This window comes from Neurospora tetraspora (genome assembly GCF_033439725.1).
Source record: "Neurospora tetraspora strain CBS 560.94 chromosome Unknown B0H65scaffold_1, whole genome shotgun sequence".
NCBI lineage: Eukaryota > Fungi > Ascomycota > Sordariomycetes > Sordariales > Sordariaceae > Neurospora > Neurospora tetraspora.
In genome coordinates, this window is record NW_026944383.1 from 3,307,215 (window position 1) to 3,330,588 (window position 23,374).

At 53.1% G+C, this 23,374-nt stretch overlaps 9 protein-coding genes across 9 annotated transcripts; 3 read left to right on the forward strand and 6 right to left on the reverse strand.

Moving 5' to 3' along the window:
* Positions 1-246: 246 nt before the first annotated feature.
* Positions 247-1,512, reverse strand: B0H65DRAFT_29457 (uncharacterized protein). The gene has a single exon (XM_062823061.1). It carries the CDS (start codon positions 1,324-1,326, stop codon positions 280-282), a length of 1,047 nt encoding a protein of 348 aa, XP_062686299.1. The 5' UTR covers positions 1,327-1,512; the 3' UTR covers positions 247-279.
* Positions 1,513-2,186: 674 nt separating this feature from the next.
* Positions 2,187-4,696, forward strand: B0H65DRAFT_416096 (Rec8 like protein-domain-containing protein; the record flags this gene model as incomplete). Its single annotated transcript, XM_062824027.1, has 4 exons — positions 2,187-2,205; positions 2,271-2,307; positions 2,395-2,676; positions 2,737-4,696. 4 exons carry the CDS (start codon positions 2,187-2,189, stop codon positions 4,694-4,696), a joined length of 2,298 nt encoding a protein of 765 aa, XP_062686300.1.
* A 466-nt stretch (positions 4,697-5,162) lies between these two features.
* On the reverse strand, positions 5,163-7,150 carry B0H65DRAFT_29485 (GDP dissociation inhibitor-domain-containing protein). The gene is made up of 3 exons (XM_062823062.1): positions 6,939-7,150; positions 5,784-6,847; positions 5,163-5,695 (listed from the first exon to the last, which is right to left on the reverse strand). The coding sequence occupies exons 1-3, from the start codon at positions 7,016-7,018 to the stop codon at positions 5,256-5,258; spliced, it is 1,584 nt and encodes a 527-aa protein (XP_062686301.1). The 5' UTR covers positions 7,019-7,150; the 3' UTR covers positions 5,163-5,255.
* A 2,799-nt stretch (positions 7,151-9,949) lies between these two features.
* On the reverse strand, positions 9,950-10,661 carry B0H65DRAFT_438216 (uncharacterized protein; the record flags this gene model as incomplete). The annotated part of the gene is made up of 4 exons (XM_062825358.1): positions 9,950-10,050; positions 10,122-10,219; positions 10,426-10,537; positions 10,625-10,661. 4 exons carry the CDS (start codon positions 10,659-10,661, stop codon positions 9,950-9,952), a joined length of 348 nt encoding a protein of 115 aa, XP_062686302.1.
* Positions 10,662-10,915: 254 nt separating this feature from the next.
* Positions 10,916-13,295, reverse strand: B0H65DRAFT_450155 (uncharacterized protein). The gene is made up of 3 exons (XM_062825989.1): positions 12,393-13,295; positions 11,537-12,336; positions 10,916-11,480 (listed from the first exon to the last, which is right to left on the reverse strand). Exons 1-3 carry the CDS (start codon positions 13,276-13,278, stop codon positions 11,271-11,273), a joined length of 1,896 nt encoding a protein of 631 aa, XP_062686303.1. The 5' UTR covers positions 13,279-13,295; the 3' UTR covers positions 10,916-11,270.
* Positions 13,296-14,358: 1,063 nt separating this feature from the next.
* Positions 14,359-15,453, forward strand: B0H65DRAFT_438218 (uncharacterized protein; the record flags this gene model as incomplete). Its single annotated transcript, XM_062825359.1, has 2 exons — positions 14,359-14,732; positions 14,817-15,453. 2 exons carry the CDS (start codon positions 14,359-14,361, stop codon positions 15,451-15,453), a joined length of 1,011 nt encoding a protein of 336 aa, XP_062686304.1.
* A 218-nt stretch (positions 15,454-15,671) lies between these two features.
* Positions 15,672-17,863, reverse strand: B0H65DRAFT_29549 (cyclin-like protein). The gene is made up of 2 exons (XM_062823071.1): positions 17,258-17,863; positions 15,672-17,132 (listed from the first exon to the last, which is right to left on the reverse strand). Exons 1-2 carry the CDS (start codon positions 17,735-17,737, stop codon positions 15,966-15,968), a joined length of 1,647 nt encoding a protein of 548 aa, XP_062686305.1. The 5' UTR covers positions 17,738-17,863; the 3' UTR covers positions 15,672-15,965.
* A 362-nt stretch (positions 17,864-18,225) lies between these two features.
* Positions 18,226-20,409, reverse strand: B0H65DRAFT_450162 (WD40 repeat-like protein). The gene is made up of 3 exons (XM_062825990.1): positions 20,085-20,409; positions 19,964-19,997; positions 18,226-19,905 (listed from the first exon to the last, which is right to left on the reverse strand). The coding sequence occupies exons 1-3, from the start codon at positions 20,127-20,129 to the stop codon at positions 18,404-18,406; spliced, it is 1,581 nt and encodes a 526-aa protein (XP_062686306.1). The 5' UTR covers positions 20,130-20,409; the 3' UTR covers positions 18,226-18,403.
* An 875-nt stretch (positions 20,410-21,284) lies between these two features.
* Positions 21,285-23,352, forward strand: B0H65DRAFT_29603 (kinase-like domain-containing protein). Its single transcript, XM_062823078.1, has one exon. The coding sequence runs from the start codon at positions 21,552-21,554 to the stop codon at positions 23,142-23,144; it is 1,593 nt and encodes a 530-aa protein (XP_062686307.1). The 5' UTR covers positions 21,285-21,551; the 3' UTR covers positions 23,145-23,352.
* The last annotated feature ends 22 nt before the right edge of the window (positions 23,353-23,374 follow it).

Below are 23,374 nucleotides of genomic sequence, written 5' to 3' on the forward strand. Positions count from 1 at the left end.
CGCCGCATCATCGAGACGTTCCCCACACAAAACCGGTATGAATATATCGCACCTGACTTTCTGCATATGCCTGGTGTCGTATAGGATGAATCTGAAAGCTCAAAGCACAAAAGTGCTCTTGGAAAAGCTGACAAGGCCATCTTTGTCCCATAGATCTGAAAGAAGCCAGCCCAGAAATGGCAAACTCCTCGCTGCCAAAGCTCCAATATTCTGAACGGAACCATGAATGCTCTCACAGCTATACAAGCCAAGTCTTTGCTATATGCTGGCCCGGAACCCTCAAACTCTCAAGGTACCAACTTCCCGATACAGGGCTACCCGGCCATGTCTGGGCTTGATCTGGTAGCAAAGGGTGACCGGATCACCAGAGAGATTCTTCTTGCAGTACTTGCAGTCGGTCTCTCTAGTTGCCATCGACACCGGGCCCTCCCACTTGTTGTCACACATCGCCTTGATGCAGAGCCATTGACCCTGGTGTTCCTCCTTGCCCAGCTGCTTGTGGACATACTCGGGGTTTCCTGGATGGCTGGACAAGCACTTCATGATGTGCTGGATCATCGTCTCGTTGGTTGCGGGCGGTTGATTGGAATCCGGGACAACATTCTGGATGATGTGGCTAACCTTGCGCGCAAGATCCTGGTACTCGTTCTGTTCCTTGCTCGTGAAAACAGCCTCATTGCAAGAAGGCTGCTTGTTGTCCTTCTTGTCAGAGCCTAGCGGACAGGTCTTTGCGGTGTGACCGTGCCAGTCGCAGAGCTGGCACGCGGCGCTCTTATCTCCGGGAACAGGATAACCAACCGAAACCGATGAGGTTAGGTCGTTCAACTTGAGTGATTTCAAAGGGATACGGAAGGTTTCCGGGCTAGGAGGCGGAGGCGGAGGCTGGGGAGGGGTGGCATGGAAGGCGCCCGAGCCCTTCGGCGGCGGAGGGATTGGAGAACCGTTCGCATTTCTTGGTGCAGGATCGGCAGGCTCGTTGTCGGATTCTCGCTCGTAGTCTGGGGTAGAAACCCGTGAAAACGAAGTCGGGGGAGTGGTGAACTGGACAATCTTGGGAGTAGGAGATCTGAAACTCGTACTGTCGAATTGATTATAGGGCTGGGGAGCACTTGTCGTAGGACGAAAGCTGGTGTAATGCGTTGGCATTGTTGAATATAGGCCCTCGGTGTAGCCAGAAGCGCTGTGTACGGGAAACTGAGTCGGTACATACTGCGCTTGCGGGTATGGCGCGGCAGAAGTCGTCGCATAGCTAGCGTATGGAACATATTCTTCGCGATCACCGACCGAAGAGCCGCGGCGGCCGTGGCGGGGTTGATAGTCGCTCATTGTGAGGTTATTGGGAGGAGTTGCTAGAGGTCTTCGTCGGCGAGAGTAGCTCTGGGGGCGATGGTGTCCCGCAGGACTAGCAGTGTTGAATGGAGAACGACTCGTTTGGCAGTGATACAGATAGAGCCTGTTAGAGAGAAGTTCGGTGTTTGAGTTGTTGTCGAGCAAACTTTAGCCCTTAACAACTAAGATGTTCTGCGAAGAAAAGGTGTTGCGTAGGCGAGTGTCTCGTAGCTTTTTGAAAAACTGGATAAGAAGACGGGGGATGTGATAGATCGGCCGACAACCAAGGGCGAAGAAATGAAATTCTTCCAGTGAAGGGACGGTGTCTGGTCCAAAGCTTAGGCCATGCTAGGTTGAAAGTATTCAATTTCAAGATGGAAGGTGCGAGTGATTTGGGTTGCGAGCCGCTCCTTCCCTTTCTGAAAAAAGATACCCCTGGAGTATCGCGAATTGTGGGAGGAAAAAGAACTCGACCACTTCGCCGGTACCAACCCTGCTTTTCAATTCAGCCGTAATCCTCGTCCCGCCGAATTGGTCGTCCCTATGCCGCTCATTGTATTCCGGTCGAGTCGTTGTTTGCTCGTCTTTCCATCCCATCTCGGCCATGTGCACGTAGAACGCGTCAAGCTCTTGCACCCGACCCCGAGCATCTTTTAACCCACTACCCCTCTTCACCCGCGTTCACTCTCATTTTTTCTTACCAAGGTTCTCCTTCGTAATCTTTCTTTTCTCAATATCTCCATTCAAACCTTATCATCAACCTTCACGCATCATATCCTTCGAGGCTCTGGCCTCCTTCACCAAGTAACACTTGAGAATAACAACCTCTCCGCCTCACACAACCGTTCCTCGCCACCATGTTCTACAGTCACGAAAGTGAGTGGATTCACTTCTTCTTCAGCTGAGAGATGAGGACCAAGTTGTACTGACTCCTTCACCAGTCTTAACCAACCAGCAGTATGGTGTTGCCACCGTTTGGTAAGTGAACCTGAGTAAACCTGAGTGAACCTGTCTGTGACTTCAAGGTGAGACAGTTCAACTGACGCGATTATACTCTCACTCCAGGTTGGTGTCCACGTTTGGACTCAGATCAAGCAACAGGAAGATCTCGCGCAAGGCAATCCAAGAAGTCAATGTCCGGAAAGCTTGCGAGACCATCCTCCAGCCGGGCGCCCCCATCGCTCTGCGCCTGCAGGGGAGCCTGCTCTATGGCGTCTCTAGGGTCTTTTCTCAGCAGTGTTCCTATGTGCTCACCGACGCCGAGAAGATCCATATGCACATGCGATGCTTCTACAGTGTATTGGGGGGCAGTGAGAATGCCCTTGATCCGCAAGCCGGAAAGGCCAAGTATGTGTACTCCTTTTGCCGACGACCAGATAATGTGTCAATCTAACCTCAGCTTTGCAGGCGCAACCAACTCATCCTGCCAGATGACCCGAACTTCGAGGTCAACATGGGGCTCCCAGCCTTCCACTTCGACGAGGAAGGAAACCTGGCTTCCCAATTCCAGAGTCAAGCCTCACGCAAAACTTCGTCCCAATTCTCGCCACTGGATAGGTTCAACTTGACACCGGATGGCAGTGGCTCCTTTCTCATCGGCCTTGATCTACCTCAATCTTCTCCGGCAGATCCTCTGTATTCTCAGCATTCTTCCTACTCGCTGGGACCTCTCTCTCAACACAAGCCCGACGACGATATGATGCAGTTCGGTGAACCCGAGGCCAACGCCGAGATCTTTGGCGATTGGGGAATCGAGATCGACGCTGATGGCAACGTGATGGCAACTGTGGACGAGCCTGAGCTACCCATTCTCCCGCGTCCCGAGGAAGAGCGAGCTCATGCCACTGCCTCTGGCCAAGTTCATGACGAGCCGGAATTCTACTTTAACGACCAAGGTGACTTGCTGATGAGCGGAGGCACTGCTCCTCCGCCTGAGGCCGACGAAGTCCCTGGCCTTGTCCCCAACCAAGTTGAGCAAGCTCAGGAAGACCAAATCATGGAAGAAGCTGAAGAAGAACAAGTCATTGCGGAGGAGCCTGTGGTTGAGGCGGTCGCCGCACCTGTTCAACGTCGTCAGCGCCGCCGAGCTGTGCTGGCACCCGACGAGGACACCAAAATCAGTCGCCATGAACTGAAATCGTGGAGCAATGATTACGTCGCAAATGCCGAGCGGGCGAACAACGCTGCCAGACGCGCTGCAGCTACAAACCCAGCTGCTGCCAAGAGACACGCATACGATCTCGTATTTAGTCGTGGAGTTGGGGGTGTGGGCGCCCTTGAAAGCGGTTTGGGCTCCGGAAACCACCGCAGCCATCCACTGGCAGATCTCTTTGCCGGCGCCGGCTTCGCTGCCGAAGTCTTGGGCATCGACATCGACGAGGAGGATGAAGCCGGAGGAAGACGCAGCCGTCGGCGCACAGCTCTCGAAGCCCTCGAGCTAGAGGAAGAAGACGCCGAGAGACGAGTCCGTCGTCGCCTCAGCGATGAAAACGAAGAACATCAAGCGCAAGCGCAGCAAAATGTCGAGCCGCAGACCGAGGCAGGCCGAGGCTTGCTGGCTGGAGGAGCCGAAGAAGACGCCGAGATTGGAAGAAGAGATGGCTCAGCACTGCCCGACATTCCCTCCGACGCTCCCTGGAACCGGCCCTCTTCGCTCGTCCCGGGCTCATCAGTCAAAGGTGACAGTCACCACCCCGGATCCAGCAGACAAGTAAGCGCCAGTCCCCTCCACAGCCGAGGCAGCCACTTAGCCCACCTCCCCCCTATCGACCGCTTCAGCGACGCCGGATCCTACGCGCCCTTCTTGCACTCGGGCGGCGTCCCCGGTTTCTCATCCGACCCCATCATGCCGCCCGGAGAGGATGAATCACAGCTTCCGCACTTGCCTGGCGGCCCGCATGGTGACCGTGACCTCTTGCGCCGTACTCCTTCCGCCGAAGCTGGAGCTGGAGCCGCTACTCAAACTGTGGCCGAAACCTCCCAAGTCATGCGAGATGCTCTAGACCGCGACGGCCGCAACTTCCTCGCCTACGTCAACATGGTAGCCAAAACCAGAGGAGAGACGCGTTCCCTCGACGGTGGTATACCCTCCCATGCCTCCCTTGACGACGGTGACAGAGACGGAGACGGAAACAACAGACGTCTCAGACAGTGGGTTGCCTTTGACGAGCTGTTGGATGAACCTAGGGACAGAACCCGACAGGTGGCGACGCAGGCTTTCTACAACGTCCTGGTCCTCGCGACCAAGGACGCGATCAAGGTGGAGCAGGACATGGAGAACTTCCAGCCGTTTGGCGAGATTCGCGTGGGCGTCGAGGTGTCGGAGGCTGAGATGCTGGCTTTGGTGGAAGAGGACGGCGATGAGTGAGTGAGTGAGTGAGTGAGTGATGCGGAGGATTTGCGAACGATAGTCTTTTATCGGTGCAATCGGTGCCGATCTTGCGGTCCGTTTTATTTTTCATTGTTATTTCGCGGTGCGAGTTTTCGGGTGGGAAAATGGGAAAAGGGGTGCTTTGCCCCTATTTGAGTTAGTCATGACGGGGGAAAGGTCAATTGGGATACCGTCATGGATGGTTTGCTAGGCATTCGTGTCTCCGGCGACAACCGTTCGGAGCTTGGGATGGATGGGATCTCAATCTCTGCTGAGGATATAGGGAACTGATATTCGGAAAGTTATGGGAAGGGGGAACAGATTTCAGGCGAACGACAACTCTTCAACACCCTGAGGCTGAATTTGAAAGAAGGGAATTGTCATTTCGCAGCTGAGCAAAAACAACGAATCAGTTACAAGATAGCACGAACATGGAATGGCAATTGAGTGGTAGAAGTATAATGAAATTAATTTTCTAAAGCATGCTGAAGTATGTGCAAAGGGCTGTGCATATGATAGTAAAGAAACCAGCCCTTACCATGGTCATCACCGAGAATCATTCATAATCATCATCATCCACGGGTTCACGATCTGTGAAAACCATGTACTCTGCATCATCAACTGTGTCGCCAACGACCTTCTTCCACGCCTCGCGGACATGCTGCAGCAATGAATCGTCCATCGAGAGGGAAAGAGAAGGACCGGGCAGATCAAGGGTCAACCCATCAAGTCGACTTTGCTTCACACCAGCAGCCTGCTCATAGTATAACTGATACAAGCACTGGGGGACTTGATTATGGTCCACGGCGGAGAGGAAGGATTCAAGAGCACGGCTCAAGATCTCCTTGGAATTGGAAGTCGCCATTGTGGACAAGTATATGACACCTATTGATTTCCAGTTAGCCTTTGCTCCTAACATGTTGTGAATGATGCAAAAAGGTTTAATGGATGAGAGTACGATCAGAATGTCAGAGGTAGTTATCGTCAACGCCGAAGCTTGGACAATGTAGATAAGTATTCAAGATGTGGATCATCATAGTACTTGGGAAGGGATGAAGAAGGGAATAAAATGGGTGAAACTTACTCTGACCATTGGGACATTCGCCAGTACCGCTAGAGTGAGCAAAAACATAGACTGGGTAAGTGTTTGCTTCACCGGATGTTGTTAGTGAGCCCGCAGGCAGAGCGACGACCGCAACGCATGGTGTCGGTGCCCCCTCGATGGTTGGCTCAAACAAGCTCTTGAGCGGAGAACCAACAACGGCCACTAGCCTACTGATGATCGGCTCATCGCCAACGCTATCGTCCCCACGCACGAGCAACTTCGTCTTCACCTTGTCGCCGCTGGTCAGCTCGAGCTCGATCTCGTCAGCAGCAGTAGCCATCGACTTGATACCAGCACCAAGCATGTAAACAGCGCCACCAACCGCACCAGCCCGACAAGCGACCTGAGCAATCTCGGAGATGCCCCCCCATTTGGGATAGAGAGCAGCAAAGCCGGGACCAAAGTGACCCATGGAGGTGAGATGACGATGAATGATGAACAATCCGTCCTCGGTGCTGATCCTGCCATCCAGCGAGAGTGTGAGGGTGATGATGTAGGTCTTGAGCTCGGCATCCATCTTGAAGTGCTCCTGTAGGAAGTCCATCAAGGATTTGTCGGCAAAATACTTCCAGACATCTCTCTGGTCCGGACTGTCGTAGTCCAGCACGAACTTGAGAAACTTCATCAGTCCGCGCTTTGCCTTTGCCGAGATGGCAGTGGTCGAGAAGACGTCTTCGCGGGTTGAGGGGATGCGGACAAGGCTGGGTTGCTGTTCGGGGTCGAGGGGTGTTTTGAAGATGTAAAATGATCCGACGGCGAGGAATTCCACCTGCCGGTACGCCCGGGAAGAAACCAATTGAGATAGCAGCTCCGAGCGGGCGTGGATCAACTGCGGTGCCAGTGCCAGCGAGTACGCCCTGGGGAAGGAGAGACCCGCGACATCCGGCTTGGTGATGGATGCGGACCTGAAGAGGCCTTTGTCCTCGGTGGCCAGACGGTCAACCCAGGACTCAGTTTCTTGCAGGCTAAAAGCCGCTTCCGCCCCGCCATAGTAGTCGTTGGGGTCTATGTGCAAAATGTTCTTGCTCGATCGCGAAAGGGATCTTCAAGGCGGAGAACAGCTATGTCAGTCGGTCAGTTAGACAGGAGAACGATGGAAGTGGGATGGAGAAGAGGGGAAGGGAGTTTGCTTACAGAGCAAGCAGAGACTGCTGCAGTCCGGTGCCGCAGATGACGACATCCCAAAGGGTATCGCCGATAGATCCCATCGCCATGACTAGGGACTCTGTGGTTCGCGGAACTGCCAGTCTGTTGAGAAGAAGAGTTGGGAAGAGGAAGCGAGGGTTGCAGCGGAAATTTTGAAATGAAGTTAAAGTGTCTGGTTCTTGCGGAGCCGGCAGTTCCTCGGACCGGTGTGGTTTTTATCGGCCCCGCCAAAGCTTTCACTTTTATGGGTCTTTGCTCTGTCCCCCGCCAGGCAAACGCGTGAGCGCACGGGCCACTGGCCAAGCTTCGAATTTGTCAAAACTCGACGTCCATCCGCCCAAAATTTCCCTTTTTCTCTCATCAACCACTCAACGAAGAGACGCGATCGCTGCTGCTGCTCTGCAGCCCAACAGTATCGCGGGAGTCTTGGAGAGCCTTTCATTAGGTCTCTTCGAAGTTGAGTGGCAGATTGATGCCACAAACAGCCCTTCTGTATCTCCTGCCTTAGAATCACCACATGTAAAGGCGGGTCGAACGATCGGCACATTTCTAAACCATGCTGTGAAGTTGTAAATGTCTTCCGCTGCTTTGGCAGCTTAAATCCCCGGTGCCATCAAGGTGTTGGTGACTCTTCGATTTAGAAGCTCGTCTCTTTGCAGTGTTTGTGCGCAGCGCAAACTGACGGTCAGATGTGCAAGGTTGTCCGTCAAGTTCTCTGGAATCACATGGCCCCGTGCGATGCTCATAATCAATCGTTACGAGCTTCAACACACTCATGATGGTTGGAGCAAGAACTGGGTGGTGAAGACTGTGTCATTTGCACAAAGATATTAATGGGTATCTATTTCAGTCTCATTGTTCTTCGAGTATGCACAGGACAGGACAGGACAGGACAGAACGGGTGGGCTCTGAACGTCGCCGTTCGCACCAGAAAGCCTCCATATCTCTCCGGGAAAGTGATGGTGGTTGCGTCCTCTTCCTCCTCCTCTGGCCGTACCCACGGGCTATCCGGTGTCCGACCATCTTCTTCGCATTCTCGATCTGTATCACGTGTCTCCGTTGACATGACCAAGCCGAGATTCTCCGCCTCGGTGAGGAGGTGGTTGATGATAGCTCATCCCTCCATGCCTTTAGTCCGTAGTTGAGAGCCGAGAGACCAAGGTGTCCTCATTCTGAACCTGCCCATTATCTATTCATCCCACCGCCGACCAGGCCCCTCTTCACCATCAACATTTGCCGGAACCCAAAACCCATATTCCGGCTACAAGCCCGCAACGTCGTCCTCAAGTCGTAGTACGGTTCCCCATCCTTAACCTCTCCGATTCAGCAAGGACTTGATGCTGTAGTCGTAGTCCCTTCCTTACTCCTACTTCGTGTTACGAAGGGGTCTAACATATGATGCGGGTTAGCCATCATGCAAGTGGGAGCGAGGAATGACAAGCCAAAAGGGTGAAATAGAAAGGAGACAGAACGAACGTACCCGCAACCTTGAGGAGTTGTTACACCGAAAAAGCAGTCATCTGCGTTCTTGGGTACGACTTGATCGGGCTTGATGGGAGTGATGACTACACCGGCGCTGACGAGGGAGGCGCACAGGGAGAGGAGGGCGGCGGCGAGGGTGACTGGCTTCATGGTGACTTTTGTCGTAGGATGGTAGGTATATTTTCGGGAGGAGTTGGGGTTTCTTGTTGCGGTGAGGTAATGAATGAAGGTTTTCGATCGGTTGGTGTCTCGTTCGAGCGATGGGAGTTATTAGGTATGATGTTCAGACCAGCTGATGATATTATTGAATAATTATAGAACCGAGTGAAGGAAGTTGATGTAATGAACAGGCAGCGCAGTATAGACAAAGTTCCGCGGTGACTTCACTTTTAGGAAGATGAGTCGCTAGGTAACGAACGAGCTCGCAAAAGAAACAGAAAGATTGGGAGGCAAAAACGGGACAAAGGGCGAGGAAAGAGAAAAATAAGATGAAATGAAGCGAAACATAAAATCGACTTGTATGAACCGGGTTGTACCGCTCGGGCCTTCCATCGAGGCATCTCCTGACAGAGATTGGTAGTGGAAGGCCATGGGAGGATGTCACGTTGACCACTCGAGACGTCGCATCTGAAACTCCGCGAGTGGACGGGCGCTTAACAACCCCCTGAAGACCTCGCCGTTTCAACATGACAGGCAACATTATCCCTAAGACTTGGGAGAAAGGCAATCCATGCCAGAGAACGAAATAGAGAAGGTAAAACGAATAATGACGTTCGATGTCCGATTGAGTCTTTGTTGATAGCAAGATGGCCCTATGGGTTATCAACCTTACCCTACTTTGTCGTGCTACACCAGCTCACGACTAAGCAATCAAAACGTGTGGCCCATGCAATCCCGAGGCAAGAACACATAGAATAATTGATAGTAGCTGTGTGACCGACTTACACTGACCATAGTTTCTGGGAAAGGTTACTGAAGACGTGGGTCCCTTTTGTAGTGTCCTCAATCATCGGCAATATAGTCGATTCCATCCCTCCGCCCGTCCTCAGCCCATTTCAGCGTATCCAAGAACAGAGCTGGCGCAGCGAATAACTCATTGTCGTCGAGAGATTGTAGTGCTGTCGGGTCATTCTTGTCGTGCGATCCATCACAGCGTTATAGAGTGCCCCTTATACCGGGCTGGAACATTGACCAACTACTCCTCCCATGATCCCCGGAATCCTGTCAGTCTGAACAAGATGACATCCATTACCCAAGCCTCGTCCTCTCTCATTTTCGTCGTTAATAATATCATTACATCCTCGCAATTAACCGGGTATTAAATATGGTGTACAGAAAGATTTCGTATTTTCCGGGCCTCTCAACGGCGTATGAGGCTCTCCAATGGCAACGTTCGTGTAGGTAATTCGCCCAAGTTTCATGATTTCGGCAAGTCGGAAGAACAGTCCGTCAAAACAACGATCGTGTCTGGTTCGTCGGGAAAGGACCTTCGGTCATCGGATAAGCTGCTTGCTGGTTTAGGCAGGGACAGGAGGAGCGGCATCGGTGACGCTGCCCTGTTGCATGCCCGGTTGCGGGGGAAGGAAGAGCGGGAGGTAGGTGACGGCGAGAGACATCACTAGGCAATAGGTTAGCAGGGTGTCCCAAGTCCCAGTTCCAAAGAGGGAATATCTTGTCCCGGTAACGTACACGACATGCCGACGGAAAAGTATCCGGGTGTACTGGTGCTCTTCTTGGTGTCTTCGCTCTCGCCGAGCCAGCTCTGGACGGCAAAGACGACGGCAGCCCTGTATCATATGATTCGCAATCAGCGACCTGTCCACCCAAGCTTTCATCCCATGTTCACATCCAAGAGCACATGGCGAACGACACGTGGCTGCCGTTGGGTTGTAGACCGCGGGTAGCTTTCTTCGAAGCTCTCCATAGCTGTGATCGGAGTCGCATAGATTGTGTTGCGCGCATCGAGCAGATCGTGGAGTAGGGACCCAATTACCATCCAATGTAGCGGTTGCGCATAAAGATAGCAGCCATGGGCAATGTTGACGAAATAGTCGACTGGAATTCGGCGGCGTCGGCCTTCGCGGCCGGCTCCTGATAGGGGATAACTATACCGATGCCCCGGGTCAGCTTTATGCTCCGCAACTTTGACACCGGACAACATGCACTTTGGGGAATTGGAATGAGGAACTTACTCAGATCCGCCCTACGCATATCCTTCTTGGAAGACATCTTGATTGAGTGTATATAATGGAACTTGAAGCCAGTCTCGGAACTGTTGCTTGAGGTTGATGGTCGTCCGGACGGTGACGTTTGTCGCTAGGGCAAGTTGGAGCCACCTCTCCGGGGGAAGCTCTGGACCTCCGTCGGCGGGACCCTGCCGCGGCCGTCGCGTGCACGGTCCACCTACGGACCCCATAACTAGTCTTGGCAGCGAACTCGCGATGGATGCCGTTGTGGAAGCCTTCGAAAAAACCCAGGGGATACCTGGATTGGTTGACTTCCACGCATTTCGTACCCTTGAAGCTTCACCTGCGAGAGCCAGACATATATTCACTTGACCCCGACTGGGAAATGTGAAGAAAGTCATGTATCGTGGTGAAAATCCACAGTCATAAACGTTACATACTCCTTGACATTTTCTCTCCTTGAACTTTCCGGGTATAACCATTCCTTTTCCTTTTACTCGTGTTAAACCATAACCCTCAAAGCCCGCTCAGCCCGGTCCTGTTTTTGTTCGTTCATACCAAATATGTGCACGCGCGAGTTGAATCGTCATCATATATACATTGAAAACTGCGCATCGCCTGCCCGTTGACTCCTAAGCCACTGTGTGCTTGTTTATTTGGCCTTCTTCATGCCCTCAAGATACGCAACATCGCCTCCTGTCCGCAACTTGTCACCCTTCTCAATTACGGCTTCCTCCATCTGAAGCTGATATCTGCTCATGTGCTCCTGGTACTGAGGGATGAAGGAACCCAAAATCCTGATAGCGAGAAGGGCGGCGTTGGTGGAGTTGTTGATGCCGACAGTGGCAGTGGGGACGCCCCTCTGTTAACAGTTAGTGACGGACCGTAATTTCATTGGGATTCTGGGCCTAAACTTACCGGCATCTGAACGATGCTCAACAAACTGTCGAGACCATCGAGGTGTGTTGCCTTGACAGGAACACCGATGACAGGCAGCGGGGTCTCCGAAGAGATCATACCGGGAAGATGGGCAGCTCCACCAGCAGCAGCAATGATAACCTTGATGCCCTTCTTTGCCGCCTCACCGGCAACCTTCATCATGTACTTGGGAGTACGATGGGCAGAGGTGATGTCGAGAGCATAAGGGACCTTGAATTCCTTCAGGATATCAAGACCGGCCTTGAGGACGGGCAAGTCGGAGTCAGAGCCCATTGTGACCAATACCAAAGGCTGATCCGAGTTGTGTACCTCCGCAGGGCTAGCTCCTCCGGAGTTCGCCTTGCTCTTGGCTTCCTCCTGGGGGCGGAGTTGCTCAGCAGAAGCAGCAAGACGCTCCTCCCTGATCTGATCGACCATGCTGATGAAAGGCTCAGTGGCCTGCTCAAGATCCTCGATGGAAGAGAATCCTGTCAAAGTGATATGGCCGATCTTGCGGGTAGGCTTGGACTCCTTGTTGTAGAGATGGAGATAGACATCAACATTATCTCCGTACGTCGTCCTGGCAAGACGGGCAAGCTTGTGGTGGGAGTTGGGGGCGGCACCACCCAAGATGTTGAGCATGATAGAAGATGAAACTCTTGGGGTGAGCTCATCAGGGATAGGCAGATCAAGGACGGCATAGAGCTGCGCCTTGTACTGCGACATGTAAGGAACGGCCTCAATGGTGTAGTGGCCGGAGTTGTGGGGGCGAGGCGCGACTTCATTGATCATCAACGATCCTGACCAAATGTTAGCAAAATATTCAGCGATATCGAGTCCAACCACTGCTACTTACCGTCTTCGAGGAGGAACATTTCGACGGCAAAGACGCCCCTTCCCCACAGGGTGCTAATCACATCACAGGCCAGCTTCCTAGCCTGCTCACAGACATCATCATCCACTCCTCTGGGCGGCATGAAGACCTTGGTGCAGATGCTGTCTTCATGAATGGTCTCAACGGCAGGGTAGGCGACGCATTTCCTCAAGTTGCCTTCATCATCCTCGGTACGGATGACCATAACTGCAAGCTCCTTCACAAACGGGGCCCACTTTTCCGCGTAGAGAGGAAGCTTGCCCAACGCCTCGATAGCAGGGGCAAAGTCCTCCTCACTGCTGACCTTGAAGTTTCCTCTTCCATCATAGCTTCCCTTCCTCGCCTTGAGCATGAATGGGAACCCGAACTTGTCAGCAGCTTCCTGGAGGGACTTGAGAGCAGACTCGCCCGACTCGATAGCCATCTGATCAGCGATGGGGATCTTGGTCTTGCTGGTCCGGAAGTGTTCCTTCTGGAGGTACTTGTCCTGAATCAGGCGGATGGTTCTCCAGGAGGGATGAATAGGCGGCTTGTGAATAGCAACGGAGCCATCAGCGAGCTTGATCTCGACGCCATTCTTTTCGATATCCTCGAGGACCTCGGTCTCAACATGCTCGATTTCGACAGAGATGTAGTCGGAACGAGCAGCGAGCTCGCGGATCTTGGCCGGGTCCTTGAAGGAGCCAGTGACATGGCGGTTGGTGTTATGGGCCTGCTTAGCAGGGGCGTTCTTCTCGTCGAGGATGGCGATGTCGATGCCCAGGGGGTTTGCGGCCTCACAGAGCATACGACCCAATTGGCCGCCACCGAGAAGGCCAATGACTGGGTTGCTGCTTCCCATCTTGTCGGATTTTTGTCTCAGGCTCATCGGATGATTTTGGCGTGAGCAGATGGCTCTTGCTCAAGGAAAAAGCTGGAGATGGGTTGCAAGTCAACAAGCTGAAGAAAGTGGAAGCGATGACGGCCACTGGGGAATTGCTAAGAGTCATATAAGACAGGGGTTTGTGCCTTGTTAAAACCGTGAAACCGGGGCAACTGGAGCTGTTAGTGGGGCCTGATCAGGTACGTATAGTGGGGGATGGAGCACCGATAGCGGGAACTGTTAGGGTTGGGGTTGATTTCATGAACTTGTGATGCTCCAAGGCGTGGACGCGATATTTGCTCCCAGAAATCAGTTGTCAAGTTTTCGCTGAAATAGTGTCATTACCATCGAGTGTCGATAATCTGTGATGTGATTTTGGATCGCCAGGTTGAATAACGGAAGATTTTGTATATCGTGGGCTTGTGAACCTCACAAAAAGTCAACTGCCGTAGCGGCTATCAAAAGTTCAAAACCCCCACTAAAAAAAAAGCGGATGCTGATCGCGATAACCTTCACTTGCAACCACTTCTTCACCCTCCGGCGCAACCACGAAAGTCGTTCGCTCTTACTCCATCCTTCCACTCGTTATCAAGGGCTTGGGACTCATCAACATGGAGGCCACTATGGAAGAGTTTAACCAGGATATTGTCCAGTAAGGCCTACCGACCCTTCTCTGTTATTCCTCTTCATGTAGCAAGTGCTACACGTCCTCCCAACTTTTCTTTCCTTTCTAGTTCTCTACGTCCTGGCCCAGAGAGACTGCAATCTCAATCTGGATAATTCACCGCCTCTGCTTCATATATAGATCATACATCACACTGGGACGCAATGCATTTAACTGACTTGTTCCCGTCTTGAGAAAGTCCGCTCAAGCTCTTTGACATTGCGAAGAGTGAAAAGAGATTTCTTTACACTTTGGCGCCCATGGTGAGGTATGGCAAGGCAAGTAGCCTCCTCCTCCTCCTCCCTCAACACCTTGTTTGAGAGTTCTCATCACCGTTATCACAATCTTAAGACTAACAAGCTGGACAGCTTGCCTTCCGTCAAACAGTACATGACTATGGCACAGATCTTTGCTGGACGCCCATGATTCTGGCCAAGGAGTTCAACAGGAACCGATTTGCCAGAGATAGCGATCTCACCATTTCCACGAACGGCCCACAGCCTCCAACAGTGGTACAATTTGGTGCCAATGTTCCCCAAGAGTTAGCCCGGGCGTCTACCCTCGTGGCCCCTTATGCCGGCGGCGTGGACCTGAACTGCGGATGCCCTCAGTCATGGGCGTGCGCCGAGACTCTTGGTGCCGCGCTGATGGAAAAGCGAGAACTGGTGCGGGACATGGTGATTGAGACTCGGGAGTATCTGAGACGAGATGGATGGGGTGTTGGGAAGGAGAAGGATATCGATAACCCCAAAGGAAGGAGTGTCAGCGTCAAGATCCGTGTTCATAAAGACCTGAGGTGAGTGGCACTACAGTACCCTGCAAGAAAATGGTGTCTCGGGATGAGGTCTCGGGGATAGAAATAACTAACCACATACTACAGAAAAACATTGGACTTCATCACCACCGTCCTCGGCCCCTCCCAAGACCGCCACATCGACTGGCTAACCATCCACCCTCGCACCCGCCAAACCCCCTCCAGCACACCCATCAACGTCGAAGCGCTCGAGATCCTCACCACCACCTTCGGCGACAAGGTCCCCATTCTCCTCTCAGGCGACGTCTTCACCCTCAACTCTCTCCCCTTCACCTCACCCCTTTTAGACCCAGCCAACACTCCCACCTTCACCAGCAAGTCCATCACCACCGACAATATCGAGAAAAAGAAACAACAACAAACCCCACTCCTCAACATCCCCAAACTCTCCGGCCTAATGTCCGCCCGCGCCATCCTCGCCAACCCGGCCCTCTACGCCGGCTACGACGCCTGCCCGTGGGAGGCCGTCGAGACGTTCATGAGCCACCTGGCGCGGGCGCCGCTGCCGTTCAAGCTTGTGCAGCACCATCTCAGCGAGATGTGCGCGCCGGGCATGGGGCCGAACAAGAACGCGCTGCTGAGCAAGGCGGAGCGGAACGCCATGTTGAGTTGCACGAACATGGTTGACTTGGTGGACTTTTTGGATGAGAAGGCGAGGGAGAAGGGGTATGGAGATGAGTTTGGGTTGAGGAGAGTGGTGTGAGTTGCGCCTGACAAGTTGTCTTTTGACGGGGTTGGTTATGTAGGGAAGATGTCAATTCCTGGGTAGAATAAAGGTATGGAAAGGTATTGAGCCATGGTCGAGGTGTGAAATCCAGTTGATCTATAGCTTCGATTTTTCGCTGCCAGGTCGAGACATAGCCTCAAGCTGCTTGTAATCTCCACTAAAGGTGATAAAACCTTACATCTCTTTCTTGTGTATTTTACAGGATATCATACAAATTAAACACCGTCCTGATATGTCGCCGCACTGCCTGATCAAGAGACCCCCGTTACACCCACGAGTCTGGGGAAGTGTGATCGAAGAATACCCAGTGCATTTTCCATGCTCGCCAGCCAATTCATTCCATGTAAATTCAAGAGCGCCCCCTTTAGACCCCCACCGCTGACGCCTGAAACCGCCGACTACCATATAAGCCAAAGTAACAAACCCGAGTTCGGAGAAACAACTGCAAGATCCGGCGGAGGTGGGCAGAAAAATCACGACCTGCAACGCTAATTCCCGTTGATTTCCCCTTCATCCTCATCGCTCGCCACGGTCCGAGCCCGCTTCCTTTCCGGTTCGCCTTCCGCTGCCGGATCGGACACGGAGCTCTTACGCTTCGTGTCGGAGGGCGACTGTAGTCCTCTGTGGTCCGGTTCTCCTTCGTGTATCGCCAAATTATTGGCGGCTTCTTTTAGCGACGCATCGGAGTCTCCTCTGTCTAATTGCAAAGACGACACCGGTGCCTGCTCTGTCTTTGCATCGAGACCAGAAGTAGCGCTGTCCGGTTCGCTCTTGATGACCGAACCTGTCTTAGCCTCTGAAGAGTTCTTCGTCGTTGAACCGTTCTGAGCATCCGAAGCTGATGTCCCGTCTTCCTGCTTGACATGATGTCGCTGCGACCTCTCCTCATCCTCCTCCAATGTGCCGTTGCTATTACCGTTAGCGCGATCGCGGTCACTGGAGCTCCTAGGGCTCTGTGTACCGCGATCTGTGTCCATCGGAGTACCGTCGCCCTCTTGCTGGCTGGATGCCGTTCCGAGTCTACGCCTAGTGCTCTCGAGGTTGAACGTAGGTGACGGAGACATCCTGTTATCTTGTTTCCTCAACGGGTTCTCCTTATAGAACTCGGTAATGACATCCATAGCCATGCAGACCTTGCCCTCATCCCCCTTAAGGTATTTCCACCACGCCTCCCCATCGACGTCGTCCACTTTCTCCTTAAGGATGGAAGCGGCGAAAAAAATGGCGCTGATGGCGATGTCGCGCGCGTTAAGTAGCAAGGGCAAGACTGTGAGGCACACGTCGTTGCAATAAGTCCATGCGGCGTTACGGAAGGCCTTGTTGCGAACCAGGTGCTGCTTTTGCTTGGAGACGTCTTGCTGCTGTTGGCTGTTTTCTTGTTGCTGCAGAGGAATGTCCTGCTCCAGCGTATTAAGAAACTCGTATAGTGGGTGGTATGGAATTCCCACCATAAGATCAAATGTCAACTGCTCCAGCATCACCTCCTCGTAGTTGAGAATACTGTCGCGCCACCGCCAATATTCTTTACTTTGTTCGTCGATGATTAGCTTCGTATTCTTCTGGGCGACTTTGGCGACCGCGATGATCAAATCTTTTGTTTTACGGCAGTTCTCTTCTGTCTTGTTCGCGAGAAAGAGCGCTGTGGCAGCGATGTTCTGCATATTCAAGATGGGTTAGTCCACGTCGCGCATCCTCAAAATTCAATAACTAAATCCGGGCTCCTAGAGGTGACCGCCAACACAGGCGCCAGAGGATAGGTAGGGGACGTGAAGAGACATACGTAATGATGGATACCACCCTTCTCTTCCACCATGCTCCTTCGCATGTAAAAGCGGTGGAAAAACACGCCTGCAACCCACAACGTGATTTGCGGAAGGTCAAGCATGATGCCAGCCTGGAAAATAAAGTTGACACCTTTGGCCCTTCTTAGTCGTTCCTCCGACACAGAGAGTCCGTCTATGATGCTGGGTGTGCTCGCTACTTCGTCGGGCGTGAAGTACCACTGATCGGGACGCGCGACCGGCAGTTTTTGGGGGCTCGACGGCGGAGGTGCTGTTGCCGGTGACGCTACGCTCTTGGTCGAGTGTGCCCGAGGAGGTGACGTCCGGGTCGAGTGTGAAGGTGGCGATGGCACGGCAGGGGGCACATCGCGTCTTCTCGCCGGCGACTTGGATAAACGATTGTCAACCGGCGGCGGAGGCTTTGCAGGGAGCCCGAGCGATGGCGGCTGGTAGCCCTCCCGCGGAGGACGATATGACATGATGCAATGCGGTGGTCGACGTTCTGGCTGGTTCCCAAATAAGCGAATCCTCCCCGTGTCGCCCTTCAGATAGCTCTGGCCGAGTTGATGCGCATGGGAACTTGAGCTGCCCGGATGCTGTGGGTTGAGGGTATGGTGACTGGTGTCTCTCGCGCGAGTACCGGTTGGGGATAAAACAATTGAGAGTCCAGAAATGAGACAAACGAAGAAGTCAAAAGTTCGAAACCAACCCAACTCTCAAAGTTCCTTGTGATGGCGTCGGCTGCCATTGTTTTATCGCCCTTTATCAGAAAGCCAAGCTTCGCACGATGGACCGTGCGTCACCATCTCCAAGGGTGTCCCGCCCAGCCCTGCCCGCGTCACTGCAGAACAAAAGAAGGGAAGGAGGATCTCAGAAGGCCCACTTTCGCGGTCAGGTGACCCCCCTATTCTTAACACGTCAGTGAGATGCAACCACGAAGCAGCTGAGGTTCATGTGTTAAACCCAATTTTAAAGGGGTATCCATTTGCGGTTGCTCATATACAGGATCTAGATAGCTTCTATGCAATCTATGTGCCGGTACTCTCTCTCGTTGAGCGGTAAGCCAAGACCTGTTGCGGAACGTCCTCCTTGGTGTGGCGACTCTAGAGGCAATGACAGGACTTGGCTATATCTTTGCCGTCCGCTCAGGATTCATACAAGCCCTTTGAGTCGTTTCTTCCCCAAAGCTTGACCGTCCTATCATGACCACCGCTTACAATCCATTTTCCGTCCCGGCTGACGTCCACACTCGCAACAGGCCCCGTGTGGCCGCTGAGAGACTGAACCAAGGCCCAGTCGTCAGCGGAAAAGATGTTCACTTTGTGGTCAAAGCCTGCCGACACCATAAAAGTGCCAGACTTCTTGGGAATTTGCATCCCCTTTTCATCTTCTCCAGGAGGAACTCCCTCCAACGGGTCATCCAACCCCTTGAACCACCGCACGTCGGCCACTGCACTTGTGTGTGCACCGATGCCTCCTATCCTTTCCACTTTTCTAACGTCCCAGCACTTGATCCAGCCATCAGCAGACGCTGTGAGCACCCTGTAACCATCCGAGCCCCAATCCAAGCCATAAATAGGCTTGATATGGCCGTCCTGATGTCCATCCAGAATCATGGCAGTCCGTCCTGTCCGCAGATCCCAGATTCTTCCAATACTATCCAACCCCGCGCTCGCGAGTAGCGATCCATCAGTGTTATAACTGACAGCGTAGACACCGCGGGAGTGACCTTCCTGGAGAAGGAGCTCGGTGCCGGTCTCAACATCCCACATCCTCCACGAGGTATCTTCTGAAGCAGAAGCCAGATACTTGCCCGAGGGGTGGAACTCTACACGACATACTCGTTGGGAATGTCCCGAAAGAGTTCTGAGCGGAGTATCTTGGTTCAGAGACCAAAGATGAACCAGACCTTCCGCTCCTCCAGAAGCGAGGTTGACCGTATCGGGAGAAACATTGCGCTCGGGCAGTGTAGCTCCAGGCATCCAGCATAGACCGCTCACTTTGTTGGTGTGGCCCCTCAAAGTCTTCTTTTGTTCAAGGGTCGGGATCTCGATGAGTTTGACCTGTCCACCCCAGTTGCCAGTTGCGACCATGTTTCCATCGGGCGAGATCCTCGTCATGCTGATGTGCCGCTCTCCTGCCGTTTGACTGCCTTGTAACTCGAATCCCTGGAGCTTCTCCTTGATCTCTTTTCGGTGTTTGACATGTGTTCGCAGTGGGATGGTGGACTCCTTCTTCTGAAACTCGATGCGCTTCTTGGCTCTCGGGATTGAGTAGTGAGCGATGTCGATGCGGGCCTGGAGCAGCTCCGGGGTTCCAGTGGTGTAGAATTCTTCCTCTTGGTCACCGGCTTCGTCTTCCTCATTGTCGGCGTCCTGCATCTCCACATCGGCGCTTTCCTGGCCTCCCTTTTCGGCTTGTTGTGTCATGAGTTCTCGTAATCTGTCGCGTCTGTCTGCCGGGCCCTCGCCGAAGAGGGTGACAGGCTCGCCCATCTCTCGCAATTTGGCTCGCACCCGGGCATCGTCGGTAGGAACGGCAATCGAAGCTGCTAATCGTTTTCGTTCGAACTGTGAAAGAAGTACGGATGCCTTCTCTGGGGCAATACCAGCCCCAGCACCGGGAATGTCATAATCGCGATCGAGGGCTAGCGGGCGAATTAGTCGTGGGTCGGAAGCAATACATGAAGTGTTTTCCAGACTTACGAACGGAGTCGAGATCAATGCCTCCGCGATCCTGCTTCAGGGGGGTCAGTCCGGGCTCTGTTTGCAAAAGTTGAGCAGGTGCCTTCGATGTTGCGAGAGGGGCGAATAGGGCATGTCTTACCTCAGGCTCGGCCTCCTCCACGTAGGCTCTACGCGCCGGATGCATCTTGCTAAACTTTGGCGGTCGCTCGCTCGCTAAAGCTCGTGGACACTTGGACACGAGTAAATTTGAGTAATTCGGATTCGGCTGGTCGCTGCTAAAGAAACTTTGACGTGCGGGTCCGGTGTTTTGCTTTCTGTCTTGATTTGAAGTTCCAGGTTGGTAGGTGATGCAATCACAGGGAAGTTTACAACACTGGCGGTGTTGCTGTTGCTGGAGCTCCACTAAAATTTCCGGCACATTTTAACCCTAACCCTCCATTACTTGTCCCACCTAAACATTCTCGTCCCACGGCTTCCAGTACGACCGCAGTCCTAGCACCACCTCACATCAAAAGTGAACCAACGAGTCACCAAGAAGACTTCACTTCGAACATTCAGAGGTACGTACAGTTCCAGTGTTTTTTATGTGATGGATTTCCTGTTGGTAAAACAAGTGTGGGTACCTACTTTGCACACGGTTTGTCCAAGGTGACATGGAAGTGCAATCTCAAAATGGTGCGGCCAGTTCCCCCTTCCCAGCCGTCGATCAATGCAGTTAATGACCGCCAATCGAGCCCCAGCTGTTCGGATTCCCCAGACTTGTCAAAATGAAGATCGCGGTCGGCATTCCCGTCAGCGGCCTTGGTATACACACACTCGGCGAGTACACAGCGGTGTAGTATTGGAGGTTCATTTCTGGACAGTGCAAACATGGGGCGATTCCAGGCTGAAAGCTAGAAAAAGCCTGGAAAATGGTGCACTCCCTTTTATGCGCGAGACTCTCCATGGCCAATCACCGATTTTCAGGTGCTCACGCCAATTCCAGTTTTCCTCCCTTTCCTTCCACCAGACCAGTCCAGCTGGCCTTCCCGCCCTTCCTGTTGCTCGCCTGCCCGGCCTGCCCAGACCGTGACGCATGTGAACACTTTTTCTCTTCATCGCGGTCGCGGCCCCTGGTTAGTGCATACCCCTAGGGGTAATTGTACATTGGATAATACCCAAGGTTACAACCCCGGTCCAGGCCGTCCTCTGGCTCCATTTTATTTTAACTTCTGCTTCCCACAACTTTCATTGTCTCCAGAGTCGACCTCTTCCTTCGCACGCCCCCCCAGCTTAGAACTTTCTCCTCTTTTTTTCTTCTTGACACTCAATCACATCTTATCAAACCTGTTCACCCTCAATGCATATCGAGAAGACCGTCGACGACAATTCCACTTCCTTCTTCAAGTACCAGATGCGTGCGATTCCAAGCCACCAAGGACCAAGTTTGACCACCGAACACCGCGCCGACGCCCAGCGACGCAGAGGCGAGCCTTGAATACGAAGGCCGACAGAGGTTTTGAGGGATTGATCTTGTCGAGCTGTAACGAGAGTTATCTAGTTCCCGATTATAATCGATCATACCGACACCATCCCACTACTAGCCCATTAAACGACTACGACAAAGATGTTCAGATCCGCTCCAGCAACTCCCGCACTCAAGACGGTGCGTGGCTTCCACAACACCCCGGCTGCATCCGGCGATGAGGACTCCGACTACTGCCTCTCGCCCGACCCCCGTAGGGGATTGACAACCAAGAGCAGCAGAAGTACGCTCATGGTCGACGATGTTGTCAGTGCCAATTGCAGCCCGGCTTTGAGGCCCGTTCTCTCGCCCGCCATGAGCGGAATCAGCATGCTACGGATGCACCAGGATATTCAGGCCCTCAGCCTCGACACTTCACGCGCAAACACTGCTGCCTCTTCACGCGCGAGCTCCATGACGTCGAAGCTTGGCCGTCGTGTTCTTTCTGGCGGCCTGGTCCGCCAAAATGGATACAAACGCAGCAACAGCAGCGGCACTAGTTCCGGGGACGAGACAGCATCTGTGGCCACCGAGAGCTACGAAATCAACCTGGAGCACGATTTTGCTGTCGATGGGAACGTTACTACTACAACTGGGTCTACCGAAGCGGTGGAGATTGGCACTGATGGTGGCGTTGCCCGCTCGCAGAAGATGACCGCGGACGACTTTGAGCCCCTGCGATGCTTGGGCAAGGGAACGTACGGCACTGTCCTGCTGGTGAAGCAACGTACCACTGGTCGTCTGTTTGCGCAGAAGCAGTTCAAGAAGGCCTCTCTCGTCGTGCACAAGAAGTTGGTTGAGCAGACTAAGACGGAACGCCAGATTTTGGAGAGCGTCAACCGTCACCCCTTTGTTGTTAAGCTCTTCTACGCCTTTCAAGATCAGGAGAAGTTGTATCTTATTCTTGAATACGGCCAAGGCGGCGAGCTCTTCACCCACCTGAATACCGAGAAGATGTTCTCGGAGCCGACGGCGGCCTTTTACATGGCGGAAATGGTTCTTGCCCTGTCCCACCTTCATACCACCCTGGGTGTCGTCTATCGAGACCTCAAGCCCGAGAACTGTCTCCTCGACTCTGAAGGTCACCTTCTTTTGACTGACTTTGGCCTCTCCAAGGTGGCCGTTGAGTCTGAGGAGTGCAACTCGATGCTTGGTACCGTAGAGTACATGGCTCCCGAGGTTATCCAAGGCAAGAAATACGGCCGCTCTGTTGATTGGTGGTCTCTTGGTGCACTTGGCTTCGACCTGATGACGGGCAACCCTCCGTTCCGTGGAGGGAACAACGCCAAGATTCAGGAGAATATTGTCAAGCAGAAACTCATCATGCCCTACTTCCTGACCGCGGAGGCCAAGGACCTGTTGACGCGGTTGCTGCGCAAGGATCCTGCTAAGCGTCTAGGCTCAAACATGCCCAAGGATCTGGACACCATCAAGAAGCACCGGTTCTTCCGCAAGATCGACTGGAAGAAGCTTGCGGCTCGTGAAATTGAGCCTCCTATCCAGCCCATGATTACGGATCCAGAGCTCGCTGAGAACTTTGCGCCCGAATTCACGGACCTGAGCCTCAGTCCAGTTGTTAGCCGCTTCGAGGAGCGATATGCGGCCGCCGCTGCCAAGGATGATCTCTTTGGAGGATTCAGCTTTGTTGCGTCGAACAGCCTCTTGGATGGCGATGGCTTTGGAATGCGTGTCTAGACCAAGATGCTGTTCCACTTGGCTTACTGTGTAGAACACAGTTTTACGGTGCGGTTTGGCTGGTTTTTAGGGGCGAGTATGCGCCGAAAGAGGAGGACACAAAAGATCATGCTCGATCTGTTTTCGACTGGGTTTTAGGAGTTAAGGACGGTATGGGAAAAGTGCTGTTCAGCTGGTGCGCCATGAACCATGGCAAAGGCACCCGCGCAGGACGGAAAATGATAGTGGTG

Bases quoted from the DNA above. Each gene is read 5' to 3' on its own strand.
- B0H65DRAFT_29485 (XM_062823062.1), bottom strand. From the start codon at position 7,018: ATGGCGATGGGATCTATCGGCGATACCCTTTGGGATGTCGTCATCTGC. The intron at 6,848-6,938 runs GTAAGCAAACTC...TCCGCCTTGAAG, and splicing joins CAGCAGTCTCTGCTTGCTCT to ATCCCTTTCGCGATCGAGCA. The intron at 5,696-5,783 runs GTAAGTTTCACC...ACATTGTCCAAG, and splicing joins CGAATGTCCCAATGGTCAGA to CTTCGGCGTTGACGATAACT.
- B0H65DRAFT_450155 (XM_062825989.1), bottom strand. From the start codon at position 13,278: ATGAGCCTGAGACAAAAATCCGACAAGATGGGAAGCAGCAACCCAGTC. The intron at 12,337-12,392 runs GTAAGTAGCAGT...ACATTTGGTCAG, and splicing joins AATGTTCCTCCTCGAAGACG to GATCGTTGATGATCAATGAA. The intron at 11,481-11,536 runs GTAAGTTTAGGC...AACTGTTAACAG, and splicing joins TGAGCATCGTTCAGATGCCG to AGGGGCGTCCCCACTGCCAC.
- B0H65DRAFT_450162 (XM_062825990.1), bottom strand. From the start codon at position 20,129: ATGCATCCGGCGCGTAGAGCCTACGTGGAGGAGGCCGAGCCTGAG. The intron at 19,998-20,084 runs GTAAGACATGCC...ACCCCCCTGAAG, and splicing joins TGGAGGAGGCCGAGCCTGAG to CAGGATCGCGGAGGCATTGA. The intron at 19,906-19,963 runs GTAAGTCTGGAA...TTCGCCCGCTAG, and splicing joins CATTGATCTCGACTCCGTTC to CCCTCGATCGCGATTATGAC.
- B0H65DRAFT_29457 (XM_062823061.1), bottom strand. From the start codon at position 1,326: ATGAGCGACTATCAACCCCGCCACGGCCGCCGCGGCTCTTCGGTCGGT.
- B0H65DRAFT_29549 (XM_062823071.1), bottom strand. From the start codon at position 17,737: ATGTCATATCGTCCTCCGCGGGAGGGCTACCAGCCGCCATCGCTCGGG. The intron at 17,133-17,257 runs GTATGTCTCTTC...TTGAATATGCAG, and splicing joins AGGGTGGTATCCATCATTAC to AACATCGCTGCCACAGCGCT.
- B0H65DRAFT_29603 (XM_062823078.1), top strand. From the start codon at position 21,552: ATGTTCAGATCCGCTCCAGCAACTCCCGCACTCAAGACGGTGCGTGGC.